The sequence below is a fragment of the Glycine soja genome, chromosome 10 (assembly GCF_004193775.1).
Source record: "Glycine soja cultivar W05 chromosome 10, ASM419377v2, whole genome shotgun sequence".
Taxonomy (NCBI): Eukaryota; Viridiplantae; Streptophyta; class Magnoliopsida; order Fabales; family Fabaceae; genus Glycine; species Glycine soja.
In genome coordinates this window covers 46,531,389-46,543,049 of record NC_041011.1, presented here as the reverse complement: position 1 = coordinate 46,543,049, position 11,661 = coordinate 46,531,389, and the positions used below count along the sequence as shown (strand labels likewise).

Below are 11,661 nucleotides of genomic sequence, written 5' to 3'. Positions count from 1 at the left end.
GAAGAACGTTTTCACCACGGTCAAAAGTCAAACACAACACAAAGTTTTGATGCGTTTTGACCATCGCTGAAAATGGAACAACACACAAGAGTGGAGAGAGAAAGAAAAGAAAGAAAGAGAGAGAAGAAGAATTGCTGATTTTATTCACTGATTCCTCTGTGAACTTTTGTGTTGCGTGTGGCAGCAGCTCCTGTTCCACTTCCGAGTGTCAAAGAGAACACTCACTGAACTTCTCTCCGATACCCATTTCCATCTTTTCTCTTTGCACCCCTTTTGCTTCTTTTTTTTCCCCTTCTCAGAATGGTACTCATGCAACTTCTCACAGATCTCTGATTCTGGTACCTCTCTACCCTATCAATTACCTCTTTTGGATCCACTACTCTATCGAGTTTCCGTAGAATAGCTTTGATTCATTGGGTGGGGGGTTCTTTTTTTTTTTTTTTTAGAAAAACCCCATTTAGTTAATTAGGTCTCTCTAATTTTCCACTGGATGTTTTTTTTTTTTGTGTATTTCAGATTTTATAGATTTTTAATATATTTTTTTTAATTAAGATTTGGTGACTTGAACAGAGTTGATGGAGTGGAGCTGTAAGGGTGATCAAAATTGGTATGATCAAAATCTGTGTCTTGACTACACCATTCCTGTGAATTGAGGTTTTCTTGTAGGGTGTGTTGTATGGACATTGTGTACAGAGAGTAATAAACTATATAAGTCACAAGCAATTGGACATAATATGGGTGGTATTTGCTCGAGGTCATGGAAAGCGACTGTGGATGGTGTAGCTGTAGATAATGCACTTAGTGGAAGCTCGAGGCATGCTAATGGTCATGTTAATAATGAACCTGGAATGGCTTATCAGCCTATTGTACTTCCCAGAAGTGTAGATAGCAATTCAATTGTGCTTCCTGATGAAGATGATGATGATGTTGATGATGATGACGACTTGGATAAGCATCAACGAGAATCGTTTTCGTTTACCAGAAGGGAAAATGTTTTTAATGGATCGGGTATGGATGATATCAATGATGGGATTCCTCGCCTGCCCAGGGCTTTATCACATAAATCTAGGTCCAAGCAAGCTGTTGTTAAGTTGAGTTACCTTTCTCCTGTTTGATCTTTCTATTTCTTGTGTGTTTGGATTAGAATGTCTGAAATTTCTAAAAGCTTATAATCAATATGCTGCAATGATGCTTCTGGCTGAATAGCTGATTTTGTGTAAATATTAAGGGAAACCAAGCAGTTTTATTAATAGAAAATTAATTTACTAGAGAGAAAAGAGGGAAGGCACAGTTGGGGAGATTGGGGGAGGAGAGGACAAGATACTATTCAAAAAAGGAAAGCATATTACAGGATAATAATCTAGAATGCAACAAAACTGACTGCAGATTAGAAATGGAAACTCTCTTGAAAAAGCCAAGGGTAAAGCACCTTAGTGAAGCCATAAACAAAAGCTCAAAGCATATTTATTTGCATAGGGATACCCTTAAAAATGTACGTACTTCACTCTGGGAAAGATCAACGTTCATATCCTCCTTTGAATCTCATCGCAATTCCTTGGCAATGTGTCCTAGTTGTCAAAGCAAATACCCTAATTCTTTAGGTGCACTAGGCACTCATGCATTATGCATAGGATTCTCTAATATTGCGTACAACCTATACGCCTCAATTTCTAAAGCCTATTTAAAGCATGACATTTTTTCATATCTCTATCTCATAATGTCTATTTAACCCTAAGCTAGCTACTATTGGTTGGTTTCCACCTTACCAAAGGCATTAAGCATAGAAAAATAAAATTGACAATTATGTATACGGAGAAATTATATAGTGGACTGATAACCACAGTATATTTCCCTTCAGGATACCAATAGGCAGATAGATGTGTTAATTAAGGGGACTGAGAATGGTTGAGTATTTTGCAATATAATACTACTATTAGGACAGGTTATATCCTTTTTTCTCTGTACAGATTCATTCCTTTATGTTCTTTTATTAGTTAGGAAAGAATTCTTCCTGTAATACAGCTTTACTATAGGAAAGTATTAGTTTAATTCTTTCCCTTCTTTTTACCATAATAATCTATATTGTGTGGTTATTTGTCTAGATAAGTTGTGGTCTTTGTCTCTATGTCAGTCAACTGTTCAATAAAAATGGTTAGAGTTTCTACCAAAAGATATATATGATTTAATTGAGAAAGGCTTACATATGTTGTGTTTTTAATTATATAAATTAGATTCCTTTTTTTTAATGAGATAATACCTCACATGGTGCCAAGCATTGGTCTTATAGAATAACTTGTTCTTGATGTTATGGATTGGATTAGATCTCTATTCTTTACACTTCCCTTTTCCTCTCCCTTCCCTATTTCCAGTTCTTTAAGGCTTCCCATGTAACAAAAAAAAAAATGCGATTAGATTGGCTTTTTGTCTTATCTTTTGGTGTATTACAGGTATCAGAGGTGAGTTCACTTTTGGGCCGAGCTGGTACAGCTGGGCTTGGCAAGGCAGTAGAAGTTTTGGACACACTAGGCAGTAGTATGACAAATTTAAATCTCAGTAATGGTTTTACATCAGGTGTGACAACAAAAGGAAATAAAATTTCCATTTTGGCCTTCGAAGTTGCAAACACAATTGTTAAGGGCGCCAATTTGATGCAATCTCTTTCGAAAGAGAACATCAGACATTTAAAAGAGGTGGTTCTACCATCTGAAGGAGTGCAAATTTTGATATCCAGAGATATGGATGAACTCCTAAGAATTGCTGCAGCAGACAAGAGGTAGGTTATCATGGATATTTTCATGATCAACTTAGTAGCATTCTCCCTTTGATTTGGAGTTTATTTTCTTCAGCTACTACTGTGCTTAAAGTTTTCACTATCTTGTACTGTTTTGACAGAGAAGAATTGAAAATATTTTCTGGTGAAGTTGTGCGTTTTGGAAATCGTTGTAAAGATCCTCAATGGCACAACCTGGATCGCTATTTTGAGAAGTAATTGTAGTTGAATTGATTTAATCTTGTATTTTTTAGAACTAGTCTAGATCAGTTGATCTTTCCTTATATTTTTTCTTGTAACATCTAACATTGTGTTAGTTATGGTTTTCTTTGTCTTTGTTGATGTTTAGGTTAGGTTCAGAGCTTACACCACAAAAACAATTGAAAGAGGAGGCAGAGATGGTGATGCAACAACTAATGACCTTTGTTCAATATACAGCTGTGAGTATGCCTGTTAAAAGGAACAGTGCATATGCCTGTCATCTTCCTGAAATTTGTATGCTGAACTCATGACACTGTCTTTGTCATTGAAGCGTGTATTTGAGTATTATACTCGGAATGTGTTACAGTTTGAACAGAACTGAGGGGAAATTGTGTTCTGGTTTAGTTTGAAATTCTTTGATCACCCTCATTTCCTATATTGGAAATATCACTATTCACTACAAACAAAACAACAATCATATGAAGAAAATAAAGCTGTCTCAATTGCTCGGTAATCAAATGAGATTTAGTCGAATTCACTTGTGTTTTATGCTGCTGACATGTTGTGTTAATTTAAGGTAATTTGTTTAAAAGATTCACTAATTCATTGTCACACTTGATCTTTAATTGGATATAAAATTTACATTTCAGAGATTGTTAATTTTCTGTCTAGTATATTTCCATTTTATAGCTGAATGTTTATTCTTAGTATCCTTGCTATTGTATTTGTTTAAGTTACTGAACAGTCTGTTACCTGATGCTCAATAAGAAATTATGTGCATAAACTTTATAATATTTGCATATTGAGATTGAGAGATAGTTAGATGGACTTTTTTCCTGTTCTTTCTGGGTTTTAAATTCTTAAAATTTACAGATTTCTTTTCTCTATGAAATGACAACTTTTTTTCATCTGTCATGTTATGCATCTTAAGAAACCTATCAACATTTTTTTAAGACTCGTGTTGAATTTAAGTCAAGCTTGATATCCAAATTGATATTCCAATGTGTAAACGTTCTTCTTTTTTTATGAGAAAAAGGGAGTTTGATATCAAAAGTTAATCATGAACCAGATATGGACAATTGAGTTATGCAGTGGTCAAGTATTTTGATATAAATATTATGTTTTTGTATAAGTAAAAAGTGTCTGCATTGTCTTATTTATAGGTAGCTCAGTTTTGGGATTAGGATTAAGTTTTTATATTACTCTTTTGTGGGATAAGAAATTATCCTTTCAAATCCAAGCTTTTGGCAATTTTTTCCAAGTATATGCCTCAAGCTACACAGATGTGGCATTTATGAGCTTTCTATTTAAATTTTCAACTTTGAACTCAACAAACACAAGCAACATCTGCGCTATTCATTGGATATCAATTATTCATTTGTGGTGAAATAGCTTGTCAATTTAATATTTTTCAATTACTTACATGCTTTTTTCGATTATATATATATTTTTAGTTATGTGCATGTGAAGCATTGGAGTCAATAGTAACAGCATGCAAGCTTCTGGAATATGATTTTGAATTTTATTATAATCTCTTTGATAAGAAAAGAAATTCATAAGACCAAGAGAAAAAATTATGAAGAGTTAGGATTCATTAACTTAAGAACAAAACAGAAAACAACAAAGAAAATAAATTTTTTTTTTATAAATTGAAAAATGAAGCATGATCTGATTCTAACTCATCTGCCTTTATTCTCTGTAATAAGAGCAAAACTAGACATCCTGATGGAAAGTTGATTCTTATTTCTTCATGTTGAACAGCTGATTTTGTTAAGTCTTAATTTAGTATACTTTTTCCTGAGTGCAGGAATTATATCATGAATTGCATGCCTTAGATAGATTTGATCAAGATTATCGGCGCAAGTTTCAAGAAGAGGACAATTCAAATGCCACTCAAAGAGGTATAAAAATGAATATTATTTCTGATAATTGAAACTGTACAGTAAGGGTTACAATATGTACAGACTTGATAATAAATGATATTCTAGAATTATGGGCATCTCTGGCCCGATTACTACAAATAACGAAAATCAGTCTGAATTAAATATAATGTTGAAACAAATCTAATTAAATCTGTAAAAACAAAAAGAAAAGGAAATAATAATAATATACGAGTTACATCAAATCCCATGTTCTTGTATTGTGTATTTGAAAACTTATTCTGTTTACAGTCAATGTCTTATTTATGGTAGTTTTGACCAAAAATGTGTTGATCCATCCTCTAGTGGCATTCTTTGCATGTATTCAAACTACCTTAACCAATTTTCTGTCATTTTATCCTCTATAGGTGTTTAAAATCTAAACATATTCATTTCTGTTGCTCTCAGTCTCTCACTTTTTTCTCTTGATATCCCTTTGAAGCCTAACATTCACTACCATATAACAATATGATGAAACTTTCATTTGTATCTTGTGTGACATCTTCATTAATTTCCCTATCATTTGTAATTTTGACTCAGATACTTTAACTACCTAGTTTGTATCTTGTGTGTGACATCTTCATTAATTTCCCTATAGTTTGTAATATTGACTCAGATGCTTTAACTTAAACCTGTGATATGAAATTTATCTTCAATTCAGATTCCTCTTGTTTCTTGTTAAAGTTGCACTGCATATACTCTGCCTTACTCCTACTCAAGTGAAAACCCTTTGATTCCAATGTGTCTCCAAAGTTCAAGTTTGTAGTAAACATCTTCCCTTGATTGTTCAATTAAATGTATCATCAGCAAGAAACATGTATCTAGGGATAACTTTTTGTATATTCCTGGTAAGAACATCCAATACTAGGTCAAACAAGTAAGGACTCAAGCCTGAACTCTAATGTAAACCTATCCTTATAGAAAAGTCCTTAGTCTTGCCTCCAGAAGTTTTCACACTAGTAATTATACATGTCTTGTGTAACTCGGATATACCAAAGAAAAATCACAAAAGAACTATTTTTCAATAATAATAATAATAAGGATAATGAAGAACTCTAGAAATTATGAGCATTCTACGCCAAACTTCACACTCACACCAACTCTGACTTTTATACTGCTTGCTCCCTCCAAACCCTATAAACTCTACAGTTCAATAAGTACCCAGAACAAGCTCTTTGGTTTAGAGGGATAGACAATTAATTGATCAACTGTTGAAGAATTAGCAGGATATTTTCCTCATATTGTATAATTTTTTTGTTTTTCAAAGTGAACAACAAATTTGGAACACACGGTGTAATTAGTTTTAGACTGTTATACAATTAATCAGTTTTCTATTTACCATTATCAGTTCAATACGTTGCATGCCCTATCTCTGGGATATTAATCTTTGTCCAGATGCCCAAAAATCTGACCAAGTATTTTCAATTTAGGAAAAGAATGTTATAACTATTTTAGTCTTTGTTATCACAATGAGTATTCATATACTTAGGTGATCAATGTTTATAAAATGTGTAGGAGACAGCCTTGCAATTTTAAGAGCAGAATTGAAGAGTCAAAAGAAGCATGTAAGAAATTTGAAGAAAAAATCACTATGGTCCAAGATTTTGGAAGAGGTAAGAACAGTGTTGCTTCTATAGATTTTTATGAGTGGATGCATGAATGTGATTATTGTAATAGAAGTTGAAGTTAAATATAGGATTTTATTTGTTTTTAGTTTTGTCTATGGTCCAAGATTTTGGAAGAGGTAAGAACAGTGTTGCTTCCATAGATTTTTATGAGTGGATGCATGAATGTGATTATTGTAATAGAAGTTGAAGTTAAATATAGGATTTTATTTGTTTTTAGTTTTGTACTGTTGATTTGACATCCGAAAAGTGTTACTTCTGAAATCCTTGAATGATTTTATCATCTTATTTTGTTGATTCAGTTTAACTACTTTCCTTTCCCCAAGTTGTGCTTTCCCTCTTTTTTCCCCTAATAATTTTGTTTTTTGAATTCTTTTTAGCCTCCTTTTCTTGAGTGTTTTTCTTATCATACAAGTATAACATCTGATTGTTGTATCTGCAGGTGATGGAAAAGCTTGTAGACATCGTCCATTTTCTATACTTGGAGATACATGAAGCATTTGGTAGTTCTGGTATGCTTTCTAGAATTGCCAGGATTATTAATTATGTTTAGCTAAGGGTGTAATATAATTTATTTTTTGTTCTGAGTATGGATAATGAGTTAGGGTGGACATATGTAGTTATTTCCCAGGCTTGTCTTTGTCAAACTTGCTGGCATCTATTTATAGAAATAGTATTTGATTTAAGCTTAATTGCACTTTTTACTCTCAATTTTTTTATTTTTGGCGACTTTTACCCCTAAAAAATTAATTTGGCGCATTTTACCCCCTTGCTCTTAAGAAGCTTGTGAACTTTACCTTCCATCATTGTCCATTAATTGACTAATGGAAAGCTGACATGACATGCTCTCCAAATTGCACGTTTTACTTTTTAGCGAATTTTACCCTAACTTTTTATTTTTGGGCAAATTTTGCCCCAACTTTTGCACTTATGAGCATGTCATGTCAGCTCTCCATTAGTCAATTAGTGAACAAACAGTGAAAGGTGAAATTTGCAAGTTTTTAAAAGTTGTGGATAAAATGTGCCAAATTAATTTATTGGGGCAAAAACTGGCTAAAAATTAAAAAGTTGAGGGTAAAAAATGCAATTAAGCCTTTCATTTATTGATGGAAGAAACTCTTTGCTATCATTATGACATACAGTTATGGATTTGGTATTCAGCAAAGGGCAATAGGGTCCATTCATTCGTATAGTTATGATTGCAAAGTATTTGTACTTTCAATTGTTTGATACTTTGATATGAAGTTGTGTCCATAAATTTGATTAAATATGAATTGCTTCACATAATTTTATTTTTAACTTATCCTATGTTATTTGTAAATGAATTTTCTGATCTGTTCACCTTGTCCTGGTCTATTTTGTACTTTAGTCCCCCACAGTTTAATTGCTGCTCCTTTCTTTTTACCGACAAAATGTAGACCATCCTTTGCTGTTGTTAAGATACCAGGTAAATAAAACATGTCATTTATACTTCTTCCTCTACAACCTTGCAGATACTGATAAGCAAGCGAAAGATTCTCAAGGCAACCATAAGAAGTTGGGATCTGCTGGTCTTGCTTTGCATTATGCGAACATTATCACTCAAATTGATACTCTCGTGAGTTTAGGATTTTACTTAAATTACATAATCTCTATTATTTGTTACTGTCTTAGAAGTTCATATTATCTTTTAGTCTCTGTTGGTTGTGTAACTTTGTTAATAACAAAAATTGGAGAAGGGAAAAAAAAGGGTAGTAAGCACATTTACACAAACAAGCTTAATAGTGTGTGTGGTGTTTGGAAAAAAGATCACCTCAAACTCAGGTTCCTAGTCATGGTAATGCTGGGGATATGGTGGTATCATTGGTTCTTTCAACTTGTTTTTTACATTATTTTCTTGAAATGAAACGGTTCTCTCGTTTTCTCTTCTCTCTTCTGCCTCATATTTGTCATGATCATCTGGTCCTAATGATAGCAAGACTACTTAGACCCGAGTTGACATTTTAATTTAACCAGGTGTCTCGATCAAGTTCTGTGCCTCCTAATACAAGGGATGCTTTATATCAAGGGCTTCCACCTAATGTAAAATCAGCATTGCGCTCGAGGTTACAGTCATTTCAGGTTAAAGAAGAGGTGCATATTCCACCATTTCCATCATACATTTTATTAGCTGCTTATCCATGCCATAAATACTTGAGTAGATTAATATGTCTCCCTTGAATTTTTCGTTTAGCAAGATTAAATCTAAATGGAATTTTTATCTTTTCAAGATCGCACTTTCTTCCAAGTAAGATCATGAATAGTATAAAGATTATAAAATGCACCACCGTTTTCTCGCATATGTACTCCAGACTTCCAGTTAATAGATTTGAATTTATAAATCCACTTTCCCCTTTTATGCTAGTCATATGCATAAAGGAATTTAATTGACTTAAACAAGGGGAAAAACTAGACACTGTATGGCAATGTTTTCATGTTATATATAATGCAAACTTACATGCTTGTCTAAACTTTTGATACTATAAGAAATTATTATTTATTAAATTAATATATTGCCTTTATGATATTCTCCATATAATAATTTGCTTCGAAAAAATTTTCCTTTACACTTAATTTTTCCTTTTTAAAATTTAATGTTTTCCTCAGAATTTTCAGTTTTCTTGTCTGTACAAATTATTTAGAACCCATACAGTGGTTTTATTTTAAATTCATTAAATGCTTGTTAATGACTTGCTCGGTTCCATCTTTTAATGATTTTTATTGATCTTCTTTCAGCCAAAGGAGTTCTACTAATAAGCTTATACTACATTTCCAATATTGATTTTGACCAAATTTTTAAATCTAAATCTGAAATGAATGAAACATTTTTGCAGCTTACCGTGCCACAAATCAAAGCTGAAATGGAGAAAATATTGCAATGGCTTGTTCCTATTGCCGCCAATACAACAAAGTATATTTGCTAACCCCTTACTCAGCAATTCCTAGATTTCCTAGTATTGCATTTGGTACAACAAATTTGTTTAAATTTGCTTTTCATTATGGTCAATAAGCAGCATTACTCATCATTCTATTCATAAAGAATAATTCAGGTTGCTTTGTCTAAAGACACCATTTCACATTTAGAGTTGCTTTAGCCTTGTTACCTATTACTCTATTAGGCATTAGCTTCGATATGTTCTTTTCTATTATTCAATTACCATTAACCTCTACATGTTCTTCTCTCAAAGCTCAATTTAACCATATCTTTTTCACTTGGATTAATTTAGAGCTCATCATGGCTTTGGATGGGTTGGAGAATGGGCTAATACAGGGTGAGAGAACAGAATACTAGATTTACTTGCTCTATGTTTGTACGTTCTACCGGTTTTTTTCTAATATAAGTTTGTATAGGTCTGAGTTCAACCGAAAACCTGCCGGCCAGACCGACTTGTTGAAAATTGAAACACTACACCATGCTGACAAAGACAAAACAGAAGCTTATATACTTGAACTGGTCATTTGGCTTCATCATCTAGTGAGCCAAGTAAGAGTTGGTAATGGAGGAATAAGGTCCCCAGTCAAATCGCCCATCCGTTCTCCTACCCAAAAGACAGGGCAGTTATTTACACAGAAAGCCTGCTCTTCCCCCATGTTAACGGTTGAAGATCAACAAATGCTTCGCGACGTCAGCAAGAGGAAACTAACACCTGGCATTAGCAAGAGCCAAGAATTTGACACTGCCAAGACCAGGTTGAGTAAACACCATAGGCTAAGCAAGAGTAGTAGTCATTCCCCAATCAGTGAAAGTAAAAATGATATATTCTCTACAAGGAGGTTACCTTCTGTTCCTGTCATCGACTTTGATATCGATCGGATGAAGGCCTTGGATGTCATTGATAGGGTGGATACCATTGGAAGTTCATAGTTGTGTGGCATACCTTGATCTTCAAGCCAAGGGGGAATGCTAGAATTAAATGAATCTGTTACCTCCTTCTTCAACTTGGGTGCTCCCCCTATGTTTCTTGTGAGCCGTGAGAAATGTTTGTTGATTTCCTAGGCAAAGAGTGATGTGAGCCATAGTCTTTTTGAGATTGTTGTAGATGATTATGGGACGGGGACAAAGGGGGCCACCGTTTTCCTGAGATGTATATGTACAGGTTACATCATCATATAATAATTGTTCGTCTATATGTTTTTTCTCTTCTCTCAATCTTGTTGTGTGTGTGTATATATATATATATATATGAAACAATTTACATAACAAACTGTCCTTAGAGTATAGAGAAGGTAATGAGTAATGACTTTTTTTGTAAAGCAGATGAGGAGGAAAAGAGCTTTATAAGCAAAAAAATGTATTTGTAAAGAACATGTTATTTATAGATAGCGTGATAGATGTTTCTTACATCAACAGTACTGAAAGAAAATAAATTTAATTTTTTTTATCTAATCGAATATTCTTATGTACTTTTTATTTTTTATAGAGTTGTTTTTTCTTTTAATTGTAAATTAATAAGCTCAAGTCGAGTAAACTTATTAAAAAAATAGTGTTGAAGTTTGGTTTATTTGTTTAAATGAATCAAATTTAAAGCTTGATTTTTACTAGTTAGAAAATTATGAAGTTTGAATTTAGTTTATTAGTTCATTTATCTTTTAATTATTTTTTATTTATCAAATATATTTTTGAAATGCTTTAAGTATATTAATAGGATTTTCTATTCTATTTGAGGATGAGATAAAAGTAAGGAGAGAAAGAGAAAAAAATGATATTTAAATAAAAAAGTTTATATAGTTGTCAAGTAAGTTCTTTATTTATATTGTTTTATGTTTTTTTAATTGATTGATAATCATTTTAGGATTTATTAAAACTATATATTAATCACTTAATGTAATTATGTGCCTATTTTTTGTGCAATATATACTTATATTTTAAAATATTTATATATAAAATATCAGGATAGTTCATGTACGACAATAACAAACTAAATATTGTTTTAACTGACCATCCTTAATTATTAACATATGTTTTGTGATTTGCATGTTTTGAATGAATCCATTGCGGGTCATAGTCATGCATTTAGACTCCAATTTAAGCCACAAGTTATAGTTAATTTTCATCAAAACACTCCTTTATAAGAGCATGGTATACACATATATCTAGTTACTTCATATTGCAACCGTATAAAACTTT

General features: G+C 32.6%; 1 protein-coding gene across 2 annotated transcripts; it reads left to right on the top strand.

Annotated features, from left to right (window-relative positions):
- LOC114371265 lies at nt 1-10,677 on the top strand. 2 transcript variants are annotated; one of them, XM_028328735.1, is made up of 13 exons: nt 1-338; nt 571-1,091; nt 2,448-2,773; nt 2,893-2,985; nt 3,120-3,210; nt 4,779-4,872; nt 6,406-6,503; nt 6,958-7,027; nt 8,009-8,112; nt 8,511-8,627; nt 9,368-9,444; nt 9,761-9,805; nt 9,885-10,677. In XM_028328735.1, the coding sequence occupies exons 2-13, from the start codon at nt 735-737 to the stop codon at nt 10,396-10,398; spliced, it is 1,986 nt and encodes a 661-aa protein (XP_028184536.1). In that variant the 5' UTR covers nt 1-338; nt 571-734; the 3' UTR covers nt 10,399-10,677. The 2 variants fall into 2 exon arrangements, with proteins under 2 accessions (XP_028184536.1, XP_028184537.1); XM_028328736.1 differs by having other exon boundaries at nt 553-1,091.
- Nucleotides 10,678-11,661: the final 984 nt, after the last annotated feature.

Bases quoted from the DNA above. Each gene is read 5' to 3' on its own strand.
- LOC114371265 (XM_028328735.1), top strand. From the start codon at position 735: ATGGGTGGTATTTGCTCGAGGTCATGGAAAGCGACTGTGGATGGTGTA. The intron at 2,986-3,119 runs GTAATTGTAGTT...GTTGATGTTTAG, and splicing joins CTGGATCGCTATTTTGAGAA to GTTAGGTTCAGAGCTTACAC. The intron at 3,211-4,778 runs GTGAGTATGCCT...TCCTGAGTGCAG, and splicing joins CCTTTGTTCAATATACAGCT to GAATTATATCATGAATTGCA.